The sequence below is a fragment of the Poecilia formosa genome, unplaced genomic scaffold (assembly GCF_000485575.1).
Source record: "Poecilia formosa unplaced genomic scaffold, Poecilia_formosa-5.1.2 Scaffold558, whole genome shotgun sequence".
Taxonomy (NCBI): domain Eukaryota; kingdom Metazoa; phylum Chordata; class Actinopteri; order Cyprinodontiformes; family Poeciliidae; genus Poecilia; species Poecilia formosa.
In genome coordinates, this window is record NW_006800497.1 from 159,045 (window position 1) to 180,384 (window position 21,340).

General features: G+C 37.7%; 1 protein-coding gene across 15 annotated transcripts in view; it reads right to left on the reverse strand.

Annotated features, from left to right (window-relative positions):
- Positions 1 to 21,340, reverse strand: part of LOC103129595 (ankyrin-2-like) — a 200,855-nt gene that overhangs the window by 99,741 nt on the left and 79,774 nt on the right. For 6 of the 15 annotated variants that reach the window (XM_016665234.1, XM_016665238.1, XM_016665230.1 and 3 more), the window contains exons 4-14: positions 20,628 to 20,726; positions 20,390 to 20,488; positions 20,056 to 20,241; positions 17,363 to 17,398; positions 13,006 to 13,029; positions 4,907 to 4,915; positions 4,281 to 4,379; positions 3,723 to 3,821; positions 2,487 to 2,585; positions 1,639 to 1,836; positions 1,429 to 1,527 (exon numbers count right to left, since the gene is read on the reverse strand). In XM_016665234.1, coding sequence (XP_016520720.1) covers positions 1,429 to 1,527; positions 1,639 to 1,836; positions 2,487 to 2,585; positions 3,723 to 3,821; positions 4,281 to 4,379; positions 4,907 to 4,915; positions 13,006 to 13,029; positions 17,363 to 17,398; positions 20,056 to 20,241; positions 20,390 to 20,488; positions 20,628 to 20,726 — 1,047 coding nt within the window. The remainder of the gene's footprint in view (positions 1 to 1,428; positions 1,528 to 1,638; positions 1,837 to 2,486; positions 2,586 to 3,722; positions 3,822 to 4,280; positions 4,380 to 4,906; positions 4,916 to 13,005; positions 13,030 to 17,362; positions 17,399 to 20,055; positions 20,242 to 20,389; positions 20,489 to 20,627; positions 20,727 to 21,340) is intronic. The other 9 variants (XM_016665240.1, XM_016665237.1, XM_016665233.1 and 6 more) reach the window with 3 other exon arrangements.

The following is a 21,340-nucleotide window of genomic DNA, read 5'->3' on the forward strand; positions in this document are numbered from 1 at the left end:
TCCCGCCGCGGTGTCTGGGTAGAACCGGACTTGCTGATTCTGGTAGCGAATGTCAGTATTAGCCCTTGATGCGAGAGCAATAAGCTGTTTATCCTTGTTGCTGAGAAATCTCATTATTAATGTGCGTGGCGTTGCGGTGCTGTCCCTCCGGGGTCCAATTCGATGGGCTCTTTCCACGGTCACTGCTCCGACACCAAGGGCCTCCGGCAGCCACTTTTCCAGGAACTCACATGGATTTTGTCCTTCAGCTCCCTCCGGCAGGTTGACCAGCCTCAGGTTGTTTTGTTTCGATCTGGACTCCAGATCCATAACTTTATCTTCCAGATCTTTCTTCCTGGTCTCCAGCGTATCCATCTTAGCTCGTAGCGTTTCTATCTCATTCTCCGCATCAGAGATGCGTGTTTCGGTTTCTGTAATTCGCTGAGCACAGTCATTTATCTCTTTGCGTACACTGTCGATGGAGTCCAGAACTTCGTCAAATCTAGAGGAGAAGTCCTTTTGGATTGAGTTGACTACCGACAGTATTTCATCCACCTTGCTACTTTGAGATTTCGGGTTCTCTTCTTTGTCTGCGGCGGCCATTGGAGCCGAGCACGAGCTAGCATTAGCTTTCAGCACTTCGCCACGAGCATGATAATCCGTCAGTTTATGTTGTTTTGCTTTTTCACTTACTTCCTGGGATGTTTTTGCTGCTTTAGGCATTATTCCGATCACCCACGCTCACTGGCCGTTTAGTTCGTTGTGAAAGGGAAGGTATTTTGGTAAATTCTTTGACAAGAACAGCAGAGCGGTGGAAACGCGTCCTTTCACCTGGCCGCCATAACCAGAAGTCCGTTTTTATCTTTTTTAATCTTTTTCAAAATGTCTTTCTCTTTCTCACTGTTTTTTCAATGTCACATGCTGCTTTTATTTTAATTATGTGAAGCACTTTGAAATGCCTTGCTGCTGAAATGTGCTATACAAATAAAATTTGATTGATTGATTGATTAATGTCAAAGAAAGACAACTAAGCAATTGTGGTGTTTCCATTAAATAAGAAATGCAATTAAAATCACATGTGAATAAGTTTGTTCACATAATAAGTCATTAAAAAACATGCTGTGCCATAATATTCCAATTTCTTCCTGTCGTTTTCTCTAGTAGCAACATCCAGTTGCTGATTGTGTGACTCGTGATGCAAAAAGAGTGTTTCCATTACAGTTTTGTGAAATAAACCAATTTTTATATTGCCACAAAAACACTACAACCTGGCCACAAAACCTTTTTATCAAAACACAAGTTTTTTCAAAATTGGCGTGTTTCCATTAAGCACATAAGAACATACTGCATATTTATTTACAACAGCAAGCTGGCAGTGAAACCTAAAAATTAATATCACTAGAAATGAGCTAATATATAAAATATAAAGCTGGATGTTGTTTAAATCACCTCTGTAATTGCCTGGATTGACGCTCCATATTTAACCAGCAGCTCCATCACTTTTACCCGGTTCTTTTTACAGGCTATGTGCAGTGGAGTGAAGCCATTCTGTGGAGGAAGTGTGACAAGCAACAGTACATACAGCCATGAGGTACATTTCACCCATACATTGTAAATCTGCTACCTGCTGAATCTTTCCTCTCTGTCTTTCTAACCTACCAGAGCCCTGGCGTTAGGGTTGGCTCTTTTATCCAGCAGCAGTTTGGTGACTTTGTAGTGACCACAGTGAGCTGCCACATGCAACGCTGTCAGGTAGTCCAGTGTGACGTCATCAACAGGAGCCTTGTGCTGCAGAAGGTGTTTGACGCATTCGACATGGTCACCTTGTGCCGCCATGTGCAGTGGGGACAGCCCATTCTGAGAGATGAACAAGTGATTAAATAGAAAAGAAATGTCATGAGGTGAATCGTTTCTCAGCAGCCAAGAGTCCAGACCTTCTGGATGGAGCAAAGCGTAGAACCAGGGGCTCCTTTCTACTATCAGGCTTCATCAACTTACAGCACGAGCAATAACTCTTTTCTTGACTTAGCATTGCTTTGATGTCTTTAAGATCTTCTTCTATTGAATTTTACTCTTATTTTGTGGACATTATTGCCACCTGGGACTGTGACTTGGGCAATACAGCATTGTTGATCCTTTTTAGATAGAAGATTGAAATTATTGTTCGACAGTGGGTTAATTCAACACTTGTTTCCATCTCCCCTTTAGGACATTAACTATTTTTCGGAAAAGTCAAAAAGAGGTGAGTTAGATGCTCTTTAATCATGCATATATACTTTTTTTGTGAAATTAAGGAAGTTATTTTGAATTTTGCTGTTTGTGCATACAAAAATGTTGACAGAAACACAGTTGGAGTGAAGAAGCTCTCCTGTTCCACAGCAGCTTCATGGCTTTTTATCATTTTTGATGAAATCCCAAAGACTTTATTTGGAGAGGTTTGGGTTGATATTTGATTCTGTGTGATCACAACAGACCCGAAAGATAAGCGTAAATACAGTGTGACCCACCTTGGTCCTGGCCAGTAAAGGGGCTCCTCTCTCCAGCAGTAGCTCCACAGCTGTCTCATGTCCACTTCGAGCTGCACAGTGGAGGGGGGTCAGACCATCCTGCATCACACATTGGACAGAAATGTCTCAGTGTGACATCACATAAAATATTTGTGTTTATTTAAAACAGACAAAAGTACAGCAAGTCACTTTGGGAATGACTTTTTAAGTTGTAGTTCCACCGCTGTACTAGACTGTGCTCTGTAAGAGTCTAGAGAGGTCAAAGGCTGTCCCTCTCCAATATGGCAGAAGCCAGGCATTGATCAACTTTAACAGTTGCCTGTCTCATCATTTCCCTGTGTTTTACAGAAACATTTAATCTGTTTGACAGGCTCAGATACTGGGTCTGTTACATCAGCATACAAAATGCTGCAGAGATGTTAGCTTAGGATTATCAACTCAGTCCAACTATGGATAATGACTTAACCTAAAACAGCTGCTATAAAACTGTCAGGTGGTTCAGTTCAGATGCTGCCAGAGACTGCATGATGTTTCTACATATTACAAACCAAAAAGAGCTAATAACATGCATAACCAGCTGGGTTAAGATTCAAAATTTAATCCACTGCTGTCCAGATAGACTGAAAAACATTTTTTTGGCTCTAGTGGCCTTTAATTGACAGGAAAGTGGGTAATGAGAGAAGGGGGAGGACATGCGGCAAGGGTCACCAAGGCTGGGAATCAAACCTGCGACAGCTGCGTCGAGGACTAGGGCCTCCATATGTGGGTTGTTCTTAACCCCTCCGCCACCACAGCATACCCCCAACCCCTCGCCTCTGGAATGAGCTACCTTGCACCATTCGATCTCTGGATTGTATAGACACTTTTAGGAAACAACTTAAGACCCACTTTTTTAAACTTGCTTTTTAGCGTAATACTTGTTTTATTGTTTTGTATGTTGCTTTTAATTTATTTATTTTTACATTTTGTACAGCACTTTGTGACCCTGGTCTGTGAAAAGTGCTATAGAAATAAAGTTTACTTACTTACTTACTTACTTACTTACATTTTTCACATCTGCTGTAAATACTAAACTTTGTTTACTACTGCTAAAATGTTACTGGAGTTCCCTGGAATTCTGAGAGAAGGAATGAACCTGAAAAGCTAGAGAGCAGTAAGGAAAGGATGTTCATCTGACTGGTGATACAGTCAGGAAGGAAACAACTTTGTCTTTGGTTCTGTGTCTGTGGTACCAACCCGTGTTTTAGCATCGATCTGAGAGCCCCGATCCAACAATAGGCGAACCATGTTGGTGTTGCCACGTTTAGACGCCACATGTAAAGGAGTTATTCCATTCTGCAGGAGAGAGGACAGGTTAAAGAAGGAGAATCTGACAGAAAAATTAAGGGCTTAAGGGTGCCAAAAATTTTCAAATTTTATTATCAAAACTGTATTAAAATAAAACTAATTAAAATCTAAACTTTTTTAGATTTTAATTAACACAGTTGTTAATTAATGTTGTCAATTTTTAAATGGCACTTTGAATCTGATAAATGAATCTCAACAGAAAGCATTTTTGTTAAATATAACTATTTATTGTATATAAAGTAAACTTAATCTGAGTATGTCTATGACCATGCTGTCTTCGTATGGATTTTATTATATTTCAATGTAATTTCATATTAATTGGAACTGCTTGTCTCTATTGAAATGAAATTTGATTTTTTGCGGTGTACAGTATGTGAATTGATACCAAACTAAAATGATTTTTAAACTGTTTTCTTTGAGTAAAAACTCGGTGGTGTAAGATCTCACCCTGGCTGTGAAATCCACAGCCGCTCCACGGTTGAGTAGGAGAGTGGCCACATTGACATTTCCATAGTGGGCAGCAATGTGCAGCGGGGTAAATCCACTCTGGGACAGAGACATGAAGAATAGAAAAAGACAAAAAGGAAAACAAAAGTAAACATCAGTTCTGCTTCCAGGTTCTGCAATATTGACCCTGAGTGGCTTCAGGCTTCCCAGCATGCAGTGGTCACTTCAAGCATCAGTTATCAACAAAAAGTAAACTGGAAAAGAGAACACCCCCCAAAAAATATATACAAGTCACACATGTAACAACTACAAATAATTTGGAAAGACAAACTCATTTTTCATGCAAGGTGAACATTATAGAAATTAAGACCTCCTCCTCCAAAAAGCTAAACAGATTGTCATCCAGACTGAGATGAAGATGGACAAAAATATTATCTAGTCAAAATTACAAGCAGCTAATAATAAAACTTAATAGATGGCACAAAGCAAAATTTATGGTTCCCATTAACACCAGTGCACTATGTTGACAGTACATCATAGAGTGATTAGAGCTAGCAATGAGAAATACATGGGGAAAGTTAGAGATTGCAGAGCAGGTTGGAGGAGTTGTGAAATTCTTGCCTTACCTTGCCATTCTGTAAGTGTTGGTCCGATTTAATATGAAAAAGTTGTTTACAAGAGTGTGGAGAAAACAGTGACTAACGAGATGGTTTCAAACATTACACAGTTAAAAGCTTAGAATGGTGCAAATTAAAAAACTGTGGATGCATCATGCTCCTCAGTGCAATGCTGTTAGGCAAAATAAATGAAGCCGGGTATTTACATACACTGGATACATTTAAATGTTATTGTCAATTAGGGTTACCAACATCATTTGTATTTGATAAATTCCAGAACATGAGATTGTCATTACATTCTTCAAGGTCGAAATCTTATGTGCCACTAAATTGTTAATGCAAACCTGGATGATGATGTTATTTATGGACTCACAAATTCAATTAACTTGTGAGTCTCTCCAAAAATCTCCAATTAGAAAGTTTTATTTGCCATGAATAAATTAAAGTTTTGCCGCTCTGATCCCAGCAGTTGACTTCTTGTAAATGTGAACCGCAACAAGCCTGGATAAGCAGCTCAGGATGAGAACCAGAGACGTCTTCCCCCCCGAGGCCGGGACACTGGTGGTGGAAGCCAAAGAGGGGATGAAAGCCTGAATGAGGCACAAGAGTGGAGAAGGGGTGGAGTTGGGTTGAAGCTCAGCTGGTGAGCAGAGAGAGCCACGGATGGAGGGCCTTATAAATGGAGACTTGCTCGATGATTGGTTACAATGAGGAATGGTCCGTTGCTGATAGGCTGTGGTAGAAGCACATGATCCAGTGACTGGATGATGCAGGTGAGGCTGAAGAGAGACTTCCAGTTTGAATTTCTGCCTAGGCTTCATTTCACAAAATTAGATTTCAGTGGAAAGTCAGTTTTAAACAAATATATGCGAGAATAAACATCATGCGGACATTCAACCACAAGGTCTTTCAGAAAGGAGAGGAGTTCTGTTCCACAGATGAACGGATTCTGGTGGGAAATGTACAAATCAACTCCAGAACAAAAGGTAGTAAAACTGCTAATGAGGCTGTTAAGAGAGACCTGTAGCAACCTCAGCTGAAATGTCACTCAGACAGGAAGAAGCCATTGCTCAAAAAGCAGCATAAAAAGTCAGATTTGCAAATTCACTCAGACAAACCTTTAGTTTCATCAGACCACAAGACATGTCTTGAAAACAAAAGTTGAAGTGTTTTTTTCATTATAGCAAAAGTTAAATTTGGAAGAAAAAACAGGAGGGGTTAGAAATTGAACAAGATGAAGATTATATGAAAATACTTAACCCTTGTGTGTGTGAGGACTGAGGCAAACGTAGAGGACTATGGCAATTGATACACGTTTTACGTGTGTGGGGTCAGTTGGACCCCATTTATACATACAAGGGTTAAGCAACATCTGAAGATATCAGCCAGGCAGTTAAAGGTTGGATACAAATGTGTCTTCCAATTGGACAGTGACTAACCATTTAGCCAAATGTAAAGAAATTTAAAATTGCTGTTATTTTTCTGGCATTTAGCAAATAGATACAATTTCAGGAAAAATTTATTGTGAAAAAAACGGTGTTGTTGTTGCACGCAGTGTATGTAAACATCAGGTTTTAAAGGGATCCACGATTAGTTGTAACAATAGACTTTATATGAAAAACATTTATTTTAGATGTTAAATCAATACAGTAATAATACTGTAGACCGTTATGAATTTTAATAAAATATTGTCACACGGATGTTGCCATGGTGTTTACGCTGCAATGCATTCTGGGTAAATGACATATGCTAGCTCCAATTTTGCTAACTCCATCCAGTCAAAACAGCAACAAGTAACCTTGTTGACCCTTTTCAATTTGAACCAGAGCGCATTGAAATTGATGGGAATGTAGAAATCACAGTGAAGATGAGGAGGACCAAACAGATGAAGAGGCAGTTAGCCAGAAAAGTTGGTGTTTGTGATGCTGCTGCTGCCTTCAGCTTCATAAATGAAACAATGAATTACATGACTCTCTGGTCCAGACTGTGTGATCCAGTAAGTGGTACTAAGTAGCTCTGTGTTGGATCCAGTCTTCAGTCCAGTAACACCTGGTTAGGCTCTGGTCTTTGGTTCGGTGTTGGGTCTGTGGTTTCACATTCGGTACTGGTGGCAGTGGCGATAGCTTCTTTACTGTTTAAAGGAGCTTGCAGTGCTGCCTGTTTCTGATGTTTCTCCCAGTATTTTTGTCTTGCTAGCCGGTGCCAGAGTTTAGACATTTTGTGGATAAAAACTGTCAGGACGACATGTTTTTAGCTTGCAAGGGTAACAACCACCTGTTAAATCTTTCATAAATTTTGCTTGTACACATGATTCAAACTCTTCTGGAGAGAAATGTTGAGAGCACAAATGCGAGTCCTTCGGAAGTTGTGCTCAGCTCTTTCCCACTGTGCTCTTCTTTTTTTTTTCATGTGGGAAGCAGTCCAGACTTCACCTCACTATTTTTTGCTCTATTTTAATTACAGCCAACAGCGACGCTGTGAATTTTAACTTACACCAATCATAAATATAGTGATAAAACTAGTGATAAAAAATAACTACAGTAAAGACAGAGCTTCCTGCGTTTCCAGACCAAACCAGGTCACCAGCCCACCATGCATGGCACAGATGAAAAAATGGTGACCTCCATGGGTGAAAATATAATGGAAAACATAAATATTTTCAGGTAATTGTGAGTTTTGACACATCATAAATAGCATTTTTTAGCTAATAGCAAAATTGCAACATATTTAGGCCAACATGTTCAACTAATTGTGGATCCATTTAAGTGTAAATGCTTTATTCACATTAAGTGTCACATGTCTCCTATTCAGAAAACAATAACAACCTGTTATTTTCTCATTTTCTTTAAAAAGTAGAAAATAATAAGTAAAAAGTATTTTAAAAAGAGGTTCTATCAGTAATCTTTTAAATGTGAATGACCAGGGCTGCCAATATAACAACAGGGTTGAGTTTTGAATGTTGCTGTGCATTAATCTGTGAAAAAGAACAGGGTCTTTTCTAGTTTCCAGACTGCAGTGATGCAGAACAAAGAGTAGTTTTACATCCTATGTAATGGAGTACATTTTTACACTTTCAATGATACTGTACCTTTAAAGCCAATCTCTTGTTATTATGCTTTAAACTTGATGATGGTGGCTGGGGTTAGGCCTATATCCTAAAATGTACTCAGCTGAACACAAAAAAATAACAAAAGAACAAATAGCGAGATTAGAATACCTCCAGATGACAAAGTCAGCAGACACAATACACTGTAGTTTGTGAGACATAATGAGAATAGCAAAATGCTAACAGGACTTTAACTCTGCTGTCCTTTCCAGAGCATCAACACAAATGAAGTGGGACATGTTGATCACAGATTACCCAGAGACATCTTGAGTGGACAGACTTTATGCTACAAGAATGTCTTCCACTGGAACCTAAAGAATGCTAAAGTCCTACTGTTACCATGGAAACCACCAACTAAGGTTGGCCTTAGAATAAGGCAACTACTTGCATAATTTATTTATGTTTAACTTAATAAATCTTAGTGAGTTGTAATTATATAATGAACAACCAAAGTCAAGTTTTTATGAACTAGAAACTACCTAAAAAAATACTTGATTGAAACAGTTCCTGGCTACTGCTTGGTTTTTGTTTCTCTGCTCAAAACTTGGCAGAAAATATGGAAAGCAGTGATAATTTTTTCACTTTTTTCAATAGAACATTTGCAAGGCTTACACCATCAGGCAGAGTGGGGTGGTCATAAATTTAAATTTAATTGAATCATATATCATAAAAGTCCAAATTTTGTACCACAAATCCATATTTCGTACCACAAACAAGCAAGGTGGTATGACAATGAAAAAAAATATCCTTGAATAAGAATGAGTATACACTCATTGTGATGTTTCATACAAATGTAAATGCTAAAAACTAGCCAATAAGTGCTCTGCTGCGCTGAAAGTAGCCTCATACTTGATGAACTCACGTTTTCGCCTTAAACATCTTAAAAATAATTTTGGTGACCAATAAAAAAGTGGTTTAATAAATTGCTGCTGCTGGCACAATGCATTGTGGGATACTTTGCTGGCCAATCCCTACTGTCACATATAAATCAATGTCCTAAAAATATCAATTATTGCAACCCATAAAAACAAATGAATTCATGTTGTGTAATTTAAAATTTAAATATTACAAATAACTTTATAGATTTTGGTTAGCTCTACATAAACTACAAAGTCACGTTAATGACTTCTGCTAGCTGAAAATTGCCTTTACTTCAAGTGACAACTGGTCTGTTGGTGCCTGGGAACTCTGATGGTTTATGGGTAGTATTTGGTGTTTTGAAATACTGAATCAAACACAAAGTTCATTGTTTTGTGGATGAACTTAAGAGTAATAGAAAATTTGATTTTAACTCTTTCATTTTCTTTTTTTTTCTTTTTTTAAGGTTTTGTTGGTTCTAGTGGCCTTTATTTGAAAGTAGATTGACACGAAACAGGGTAATGAGAGAGGGGGAAGACATGTGGCAAATGTTGCCAGGCCGGGAATTGAACCTACAACCACTGACATGAGGAATAAGGCCTCAATATGTGGGTTGTGCTTTGCCCCTGGACCACCACAGCACCCCCTATTTCATTTTAATTTTGTCTCAGTAAGGATAAGTAGTGCTTTGTGTATATAAATGTTTTTCTTTAATGTTTGTTGTACTATAAGTGTGAGAGAGCCTGAATACTTTCTCGCTTGCTCTCGATGAAAGTGGACACTTTTTTCCTCTGCTCCCTCCCTGCCCTTGTCTGCCCTGCTTGCTCTGTTTTTGTCTTTTTCTATATTTTTGGAGCCTTTCTTTGCACATCATCCAAATCTACAAATTATGGATCTGGTCAATCGATCTCTCAACGCGATTGATCAAATTTTCTACGAGAAGTCTGGGCACAGGAGAGCCCTCTTGTCCTGTGGGGACACACCCGGCAGGATTCACCCTGGATTTATTCATGATAACAGGATTTCTGCTGTTTGGAGTTTACGGATACCTGGATTATCGACAAATTTATGACAGACTTGGCCGAACAAGCGAACACTCGGACTGTTAGTGTGGACAGAGACAAGGACTCTAAAACTCACTAACGACTTGGAATCGATCTTGGAGAAGTTGCTAGTTTCGTTTCAGTGGAACGACCAAACTAATTTGGATAATTGGGAACTGAGATGTATCGGAGAGACTTTAGGGAAGATTGAAATTTATAATCTTCCCGACCTAATTGGCTTTCCTCATGTGGCCTTGGAAGGGCTGCATATCTCTAATCTCCTTGAAGATATGTAAACACAACGCTCCTTCCCTCCTCACCCCCTGCTGTTTCCATGGAGCTGTAGAGCTGAGCGCTCCCAAGGACATCATTCCTCGATAACAAACACCTTTATCGGACTTCTGCCAGGAGGCTGAGCAATGTGGTTTCATGGCCCGTCACCGCCTTCACTCATGTCTTTGTTTTGCCCTTTGTTTTGTCTGAATGTTGCCATCTGCCCTAATGTGTCCTTTCCTCTTTTTTTATTTTTTATTTTTTTTATTTTGTTAGAAACTGTGGTGTTCTCACTTTTAACCCAGAAAAAGATAATTTTAGATTATTTTAGTTTATTAGTAATATTAGAAATTGTGGAGTACGCATGATTTAGATCAACATTATACTTCCTACATAACTTTTATGCAGAGAGACTCATTCTACTACAGCTCAGAAAAGGAATTAAAATTAGAATTAAAATTAGAATTAGATTTACAACGAACTTAGAATCCAGAAATACAGGAACAGTCACTATTTAGTTACTCTTTATACTACTACTTGTTAGAAACTGTTTCTACTCGCTTTTAATCCAGAAAAGGACTTAGAACAAGCTTAAAAATTAGCTATTCATCTTTAGATTATTATCAGTTATTTAGAAACAGAGGAGTACTCACATTTAACCCAAAAGGAATTAGATTAGTCACTCTTTAGCTTATTTTTTCAGAAACTGTTCTCACTATTTAGATGCAGAGACCAGAAGCCCAGAGACACTTTTGGATTGAGACTACTTTTTAGACTCCTGTTCTTTCAACCCAGAAATGGAATTAGACCAGAGGATACTTAGCAACCCTGAACATGAGCACTTAGTTTTCATTATTTAGATCAACATTAGATTATTTTTCTTTACTTTTTTTTNAAGGACATCATGCCTTGATAACAAACACCTTTATCGGACTTCTGCCAGGAGGCTGAGCAACGTGATTTCATGGCCCGTCACCGCCTTCACTCATGTCTTTGTTTTGTCTGAATGTTGCCATCTGCCCTAATGTGTCCTTTCCTCTTTTTTATTTTTTTATTTTGTTAGAAACTGTGGAGTACTCACTTTTAACCCAGAAAAAGATAATTTTAGATTATTTTAGTTTATTAGTAATATTAGAAATTGTGGAGTAAACATGATTTAGATCAACATTATGCTTCCTAGATAACTTTTATGCAGAGAGACTCATTCTACTACAGCTTAGAAAAGGAATTAAAATTAGAATTAGAATTACATCGAACTTAGAATCCAGAAATACAGGAACAGTCACTATTTAGTTACTTTTTATACTACTACTTGTTAGAAACTGTTTCTACTCACTTTTAATCCAGAAAAGGACTTAGAACAAACTTAGAATTTAGCTATTCATCTTTAGATTATTATCAGTTATTTAGAAACGGAGGAGTACTCGCTTTTAACCCAAAATGAATAGATTAGTCACTCTTTAGCTTATTTTTTTCAGAAACTGTGGAGTTCTCACCATTTAGATCCAGAGACCAGAAGCCCAGAGACTCTTTTGGATCGAGACTACTTTTTAGACTCCTGTTCTTCCAGCCCAGAAATGGAATTAGACCAGAGGATACTTAGCAACCCTGAACTTGAGCACTTAGTTTTCATTCTTTAGATCAACATTAGATTATTTTTCTTTACTTTTTTTTTTTTGCTTTTTCCTTTGGTTTGTTATTTTGTTTGCATTTCAATTTAATTCCTGTAAAGCACTTTGTATTGACTTGTTGCAGAAAATGTGCTATATAAATAAAATTACATTACATTAACTATGAGTTACTGATAAAGAACTAGAAGTTGGGGTTGGAATCCTTGTCAGCTATCATTTCCTGCCATACACGTAGGGTGTGGGTTTCCAATGAAAAGTCTTAACTAAAAATCGGGCAGTTGCATGACAGTGGATAAAGATGTGGCTCTGTTGTCCACCTAGTAATGGAGATAAGTTCAGACTTTGGGTGTGTTCTTTTTTGCTGTGACTATATAATCATGTGATCTTTGTTGTTCTACTGTGTTCAGTGAGATGGGTCTTCGAACGCTTTTGCCTTTGAATAAAAATAAAGACAAAGATTAATCTTTCTCTAGTTATTGGAACAAACTCTCATTCTTTGAAGGGGAAACTGACCCTTCACTCTTCATTTTAACCTCAAGTTAAAATGATCTTTCACCAAACCCTGCTGGGAAATAGTTTGAATTTAAAATATTTCAGTTTCATTTTGGCAGCCTTGGTCATTCATTTAAAGCACTTGTGTAATATTATATCAGACATGTGTCAGTACATTGCTTCTACTTTAACTTCAGCAACTAGTTAATAGTGCGACAAGAGAGACAAGAGAGACCATGCAACACCAAACAGACATTATTACTTTATATAACAGACTAACAGACAGCTTTCTCAGGAAGGCATCAGCACAATATGCATCAAATTAGGATATCACAGAAGGAAAGTGCATTCATTTCAATTCATTATGCTACTCAGAGATGCTTATGATATTTAAAAATGCACTGAGGATTCCAGATGGAAAATGAATTTCTCAGGGGAATGAACATAATAAAGGAAAATAAAGATTCAGTGATATTAATGCAACGTAATGAAATTTGTGGACTGTGCAGGGGACAGCAACTTTAGCCATTCCTGTCAGCCATACAGGGTGGAATCTGAATAAACCGTACCAAATCAACTGAAACAGAGAAAGTATAAAATGACCCAAACGATGGTTACTTTGCAAGACAAGGTACGGTGGTGGACAGAAAGAAAAGGGGATGATAAAGAAATAAATCTGTGTGAATTAAAGGGGGATGTGTATACCTCAGTAGTCCTATTGACCATCATCTGTTGCAGAGGGAATGAGGGAGGGAAAGACCAGTTCAGTTAGCTTTGTTTTACACATAACTCCACTATAGTCCATGCACAGCAGAGGAGGCTGTGCAGCCATATTCTAATCTGGGCAGTGACGTGGCTAGAGTGGCTTATTTTATTCCCCGTCTCAGATACATCCTGTGGTTTGTCTTTCAAATTGATTGACATTATTTAAGTCAAAATTTATCTCACCAACACATATTATAGTGAAAAGACTTAAGTACTACATTGAAATGCTACAAAATAGTTAAATATAGAATAATATAATATATATAATACAATAAAGACTATTAATATAACATATTAACTATTTTAAATTACAGGTTGCTTTCCCACATCTCAAAGATGATTTTCCTCAAACTTGCAGTGTACCTTCAAGGACCAAGGCAGTCCAGTTGTAGGTACTCTTTGCTAATGCGCTATTAGCAACGCTCATTTTTTGTTTAGCATTTTTGCTAACTTTGAAAAGATTTAGTGCACTTAACTTCCCCTAAATCAATTTTTCTGGATAAATTTGAAAGCACTAATTTATTTAGCTGTTTTGCAAACTTTCAGCTAAATAAAGTTTGACATCTGTGTTGCTTATCGACTGTTAAGAATTTTTTACTTCTTTATATTCATGCTCTTATATTAAAGCGGGTGAAGACTGTCTATGCAGCAGTTCCTACCAGGTTAGAGGTCAACTCATTATACCCTGGTTCCTGGAATATTTAACCTATTGACCTTTTGCATGTGATGTTACGCTCTTCAGAACTCTGGCCACTGCGCCATGATAGACGTCAAAACAACCCATGCACTCATGAAAAGCCTGTCAAAAGAACACACCTCTGTAATTTAATATCGCTTTTTTGGTGATTTCACTTTAAAAATGGTCAAAGGATGCTGTGCAGTTTGCTGCACAAACAGACAAGGATGCAAACCAATCTTGTGATTTTATTGCATAACTTTGAATGAGGAATGACATGTTGATGGATAGGAGCTGTCAGTCTTAAGGAGTGTCAGCTCTCTGTGTAATCTCAGAGAAAACAAACATTCATATACTTTAGAAGTGAGTATGATTAGAAAGATACCAAATATTGCTTTATGGAGAAGGTATGCGTCTAACCTTTAATAATATGGAGACAATGCCGCACCGTCAAAAGAAAAAAAAAAAAAAGGTTAGCATCTAGTCTTTTGTACGTTTTTAAGGCTGCTCTGGTGTAAGGGAAAAGGCCATTTATGACATACAGTCACTATGGAAAGTATTCAGACCCCTTTACATTTTTCACTCTGTTTCATTGCAACCATTTGCTAAAATCAAAAAAGTTCATATCTTGACAAAAAAAAAAAACTAAAATGTAGACATTTTTACAAATTTATTAAAAAAGAAAAACTGAAATATCACATGGTCTTAAGTATTCAGACCCTTTGCTCAGTGTTGATTAGAAGCACCCTTTTTTACACCTGGATTTGGGGATCCTCTGCCTTTCTTTCTTCAGCTCTTCTCCAGTTCTGTAAGGTTGGATGGTGAATGTTTGTGAAGCCATTGGGTTTAGGTCAGGGCTCTGTCTGGGCCAATAAACAATGTTCACAGAGTTGTTCCGAAGCCACTCCTTTGTTATTTTAGCTGTGTGCTTCGGGTCATTGTCTTGTTGGAAAGTGAACCTTCGACCCATTTGAGGTCCCGAGCTTCCTGGAAGAGGTTTTCTTCCAGGATATCTCTGTACTTGGCACATTCATCTTTGCTTCAACTATAACCGGTCGTCCTGTCCCTGCAGCTGAAAAACACCCCCATAGTTTCGCTGTTGGGATTGTATTGGGCAGGTGATGAGCAGTGCCTGGTTTCCTCCACACATACCGCTTAAAATTAACACCAAAAAGTTCAATCTTTGTCTCATCAAACCAGAAAATGTTATTTCTCATAGTCTGGGAGTCTTTCATGTGTTTTTTGGCAAACTTTATGCAGGCTTTCCTATGTCTGCACTGAGGAGAGGCTTCCGTCGGGCCACTCTGCCATAAAGCCCCGACTGGAGAGCTGCAGTTATTGTTGACCATCTCCCCACTGCATCTCTGGAGCTCAGTGGTGATCTTTGGGTTCTTCTTTATCTCTCTCATCAATGCTCTTCTCCTGCGATTGTTCCGTTTAGCTGGACAGCCAGGTTAAGGAAGAGTTCTGCTCGTCCCAAACTTCTTCCATTCAAGGAAAATGGAGGCCACTGGGCTCTTGGGAACCTTGAGTGCTGCAAAAATTCTTTTATAACCTTGGCCTGATCTGTGCCTTTCCACAATTCTGTCTCTGAGCTCCTTGGGTGGTTCCTTCCACCTCATGATTCTCATTTGCTCTGACCTGCGCTGTGAGCTGTGAGGTCTTGTATAGACAGGTGTGTGCTTTTCCTAATCAAGCCCATTCAGATTAATTAAACACTGCTAGACTCCAATGAAGGAGTAGAACCATCTCAAGGAGGATCAGAACAAATGGACAGCATGAGTTAAATATGAGTGTCACAGCAAAGGGTCTGAATACTTATGACCATGTGATATTTCACTTTTTCTTTTTTAATAAATTTGTGTTTTTTCTGTCAAGATGGGATATTGAGTGTACATACAAGAGAAATAATATGAACTGTTTTGATTTTAGCAAACGGCTGCAATGAAACAAAAAGTGGAAAATTTAAAGGGGGCTGAATACTTTCTGTTCCCACTGTAAATCATGCAGTATGAATTCAGGCAAAGTCAGTCATTTGATCAACACGTCAGGAGGGAGGAGGCATGGGTCGATTTCTAAGCTAGCTATTTTCAACTTTTGTAAATATTGCAATCTACAAGCCCCTAGTAGGTGTGCTATATTTACAGACAAAATAGCTTGACTTGAACCAGTAGAAGCCATGAATAAACTGGCAAAAACAACTTGGAAAAACAAGTTCAGTTGCTCTGTTCAATACTCCCATCTCTCACTTCCAATGCGTAAGTCATGGCGCCTCGAATAATTAAGTGACATAGATGCAAAGGGTCAAAATGTTATTTTTTATGCTGTAAACTTGTCCTTACTTTACAACCTATTGTACTTACTATTTGTCTATCTATTTTTTAATCTTTTTGTGAACCTACATGATTTGACTTGCCTATATCTTTGCTCCTGTTATACCTGAATTTGCCATCTAAGACAGAATAAAGGCTATTTCTATTCTATTCTATCCTGTGAATTCTCTGTGTTACAGGAGAGAACGTTCACTAAAGTAAATGATAAATTCTGGGAAATAACTGTGGCTTTATGAAGTATTATTACTAAAACACAACACTGACAGGATGTGATAGAAAAGCATCTACAATTAGTGTTGAGTTGCTAAATAAGCAACCTGGCTGGTATCACTCTGGTTACTACAATGGCTTTGGATAAAAAGGTTCTACAACTTCAAGATGAGAAGTAACACAAATATCTGTTTACACATGAAAACGTATGATAAAAATGTAACTGAAAATAAATTTATTCTATAAAAGTTTCTGCTGGTTATCCATAACAATATCTTTGTAGACTAAAACTGTAAATGTAGGATCGATTTCAAACTGTAAAATGAAACTGTTTTTTGTGAACTTTTTTCAGAACAAGTTTTTTAATACATGCATATTGTATTAATATGCATGTATTAAAGGGGTGATGTACATGTTCTCATTTCTTTGAATTTGGGCTAAAATAAATACTGAAACAAAGTAGAAAAAAGTAGATTTTTCAACCCACTAAAAGGAAACATCACATTGATTTCCTTTCAGACTGTTTTCTAAGCTGTGGTCAATATTTCAAAGAGGCTATTAAAACAAATAATAAAGAAAACATACATATTTACAAATAGATTTTTTAAATTGAATTTATTTCTTTTGTTTTAATTTGTTTTTAGTTTGTTTTTATTTTTAACTTTAGTAACTAATTGTTAAATTTGTTTTTTCAAACAAAATAAATGAATTATCTTAGAATTTTTTTGGTAACTGAAGTAAATAGAGCAATTAAAGTTTTTTATGATTACCGTCAATAACTGTAATGTAAAGAACTTGATTTACAGCAGGAATTTATAAGGCGCTTCAATGTAGAAAGACTGAATGGACATGTGGGTACTGATATAAACCCTCTTCTAGCCACGTGACTTAAAACCACAAAACTATGTCAGAAAAAAGTCCCAACTAAAAGAATATTACATTCTTGTTTCATCAACTGTAAGTAAAGCCCCATCAACTTCAGGTTGTCTTCCTAACCCCTCCCACCCCTAGCTGATGGTCCAAAACATTCGTTAGGATCATCTGTCCCCAGCTGTTAGCATGCAGCCTTAGATACAACCTGCAGACAGTGGCACACTCCATGCACTGGACATTGCTACACTTAGACATCGGTGCAGCGAGGAAAGGGAGGAAGAGGTGATGAGGGGAAATGTGTGAAAGGGAGCATTTAAAGAGAGAAAAAGGAAAAGAAGGAGAGACCCGGTTAGTGGCAGGACCAGGAGTGACGTGGCAGGCACAGCGACACTGAATGACAGAAACGGAGAAAGAGATGCATAGAGACTGATGGGAAACCAGACGCTACACACATTTAAGCAGATTTGTGTCAAAAACTACATCACAACAAATTAGAGGTGCTGGCATTAACTAAGTATAGAAACCTTGGTCATAAACATACTGTGATTAGTATCTGGATAATATGCTAATTTCAAATACATTCTGTTTATGATTCAACACTTTGTCATAACAGAAAGAATATCAGTTCACGTGCGGCCTGGGTTGAACTAATCTGAAAGGAAAAAGAAATGTGCTTGCAACGACAAGAAACAATGATTGCTAAATATCTTCAGTCTGATTACGTCCTGTGGTTTCATTTAAGCTGTAATGACTGAATGAATGCTGCTCAAACCCACTGCAGTTGTAAGAAACAAGAACCTTTTAGATCAAAGTTGTTTTCCCTCTTAGATGGCCTGCAGTCATGTGCGTACCAACTCATGTACCAAAGATCTTATTTGCAACTAATAGGTGCAAACAGAGCTGATTGTGAGTCTTGAGTGACACTTTAAAAGTTCCCTTGTATGACCCCATTAGAGATGAGTGTACTTTTTAAAAGACACCTTTATGTCAGGATCTGTGTGAGTTGTGCAAGCCTCATTATTAATGGAAGGCAATAATATGCTGTGGAAAGTTGAAGTATCTCTGAAAGGTGCCAAGAGTTTGCCACTGAGTGGAGTTTGTGAGTAGGTGTGAAGTAGGGGATGATGTTAGCATTATAACCAGCCCCGCTGCTGTTGCTCTCGGTAAAGCTAATTCTCAACTCCTCGACTCAGGAACTCTAAAACCTATTTTTATTTGTTTCACTTGGTTTTAATGTTATTGGTAGTTACACCTTTTTAATAGTAATTTTAGAATTGCATTATGCTAGACCTGCAAATGAAACTTAATTTGTTCATGTTTTTAGCATGCTGAATGATCCATCCAGGGATGAAGAGCAAATCAAATCTGAATCTGTGTCTGCAATGTCAGCTTCACTGATAGAAGTACACACTGACAAGAGACATAACCAGCTCAGTTGGTAGAGTTGTGGAAGGACGAGATGGATTAAACACAGGCTTGCTTTTGCAGTTATATTTACGTTCTTATGAAAATATTTTTTTAAGATGAGAGATTACATTCATACAAAAGCATCAAACAAACTATAGCATGATACGCATTTCCCTCTGGCTACAACTATATATGATCAAGACTGTAGATAATGATCACTGTAGGTACAAGTAATCTCATTACTGTGATCCCAAACAAAACTGGATTAGACCTAGTTAAGCCCTGGTAGAATATTTGAGTGATCTTTTACACTTTTAATGAAACTATCAAGCCCCTATAAAGGGTAATTTCTGCAGCATCACTGTGGGTAAGAAGGAAAACATGGGTATTGTGATCACTATTCAGCTATGATGCACCCACAAACGTTAATCAAATCTTCAGTATAACAAAGATTTATAGATCTAGTAAATGTTAAAGACCCTCATACTATATATTCTTCTTTGGTTATGCCTTCTTTGTCTTATTGCTCAGGAATCTGGGGAAATGCAAGTAAAACCAACACTGATGTATTAGTTAAGTTGCAAAAATAACCTATAAGGCTTTTTAATAAGGTGGGATACTGTGAACCAACTGATAATATATTATTTTGAATGAAGAGTTTAACATTTAAAGATATTGTTTATGTAAAAATACTAGAAATAATGTATAAAGCATTGAACAAAAGTCTTCCTTCTGGTATTCAGAAATTATTTAAATTGAGAGAGAATAAATATAATTTGAATGTGCAAAAAAGAAAAGCCAGATAAAGTCTAGATGTGTTTCAGTTATTGGTGTGAAACTATGGAATGAACTGAATGATGATTTTAAGTTATGTCCTTTCTTGGTGAGCTTTAAAAGAGCTCTAAAATGTAAAATGATAAAATCTTATATGTGTATTGCGAAGATATCTTGGTAGGTTGTTGGGTACAAAATAGGGTAGGCAAGAATAAGCTTGGCTTCAGCCTATTCCCTTTTTGGTAAATTATGGGTTTGTTTATTGTTTGTTTGTTTGTTTGTTTGTTTGTTTGTTTGTGTCCTGTGTTTAATGTGGACAATTTACCAAAATAAAGTGAATGATTGAATTTGATTCTGAAGAGTTTTTTTTAAGACAACAGAACAATAAGATTATTGACCATCAGCAGAGCTTATCCAGATACCGACCACAGTTTGATAGATGAAGGAAAATAGTTATCACTTATGTGGTGAATTCCTACAGTTAGTGAGCTAAAGCTGCTAGCGCTACCTCACAAATGCCCAATGATTTCCCTATTGGCTACCAGATGTAAAGCCAGGAACGTCTCAAACAACTCATTTCAACATAATAGCTCTGCATATTTTACTTAGCTCTATCTACCCTCCATATAAAACACTGACAACGCACCAAGTACCACATGAGCTACTATACTTCCACACATGCCAAGCCTAACCCATCACAATGAACAACGGCCATACCTTTGACTGGACATCGGCATTGTGATCATTCTGAAGTAGCAGGGCGGCTGATTTGGTATCATCCTTGCGTGCGGCAATGTGCAAGGCGGGCAGGCGAACCTTGCCTTTGGTATCGTTTTCCAGTAAGATGGAAACCACCTGGTTGTGTCCCTGCTGGAGGGCAATTGCTAGGGGTGTAAAACCATCCTAGATGAGAGAAGACGGAGAAAAAATGGAATGGTTACTTACCACATATCCATGCCCAATACTTACAAGGAATATGATTAATAAAATATCCACAAAAAGTGATGGTGGTTTTAACATTTGGCAAAAGGAGGAGCCTCAGATTACTCACTTCTGTTGCAATGCTCTGGTTGCCTCCATTCTCAAGCAAGTAGCGCACTACATCCATGTGATTCTCCTGGGCCGCCATGTAGAGAGGAGTGAATCCATTCTGGAACATCCCAAACCTAATGGTTACTCGTAAGGTCTTACACCGTTATTTAGTAATTCTCAAAAAGTTACAGCAGTAAGGTCCTGGCTCGAGAGAGAAATGTAATCAACAGCTGTGGAAGATGAGAACAGGGGTTTACCTGAGACTGTGAATTGATGTCAGCTCCTCGTTTGGTCAGGATCTTCACAACTTCTGCCTGACCAGCCAGAGAGGATATGTGCAGGGCTGTGTTTCCTTTCTGAAAAAACAGGAAATAGGTTCAGGTGAGAAGGATATTTTTTCCTGACTTCAAATTAACATTAACTGTTGAATGCAGCAAATGTTAATAAGAAGCACATCAATGAGTACTGGTCAAGGCAACAAGAGTAGGATGCAGAGAAGGTTTTCTCTTCCACACAGTTAGATGCCTCTTCTTAAGTTCTATTCTTCAAATTATTTTTGGTTATTTTAACAGCCAAAAGGCAAAACTGTATGCTCTGTAAGTACACTGTGTGCACAATTATAACTTAGTTTTGATGATATCATCATTTGTATGCATATTTTCCAATTCCAGGCTGCATAAACTTGAATGCTTGTTGAATCTAAACATATCAGCTGATGTGTATTTGTTTAGTGAGGGAGGGTGGGGCTAAGAAGATCAACATCCAATATCAAGATGTGTATAATTATTAGGCAGCTTCTTTTCCTCAGGCAAAATGGGCCAATAAAGACATTTAAGTGACTCTGAAAAGTCCAAAATTGTAAAAGGTCTTTCAGAGGGATGCAGCACGCTTGAAATTACTAAGATATTGGGGCGTGATCACACAACCATCAAACGTTTTGCTGCAAATAGCTAACAGGTTTACAAGAAAC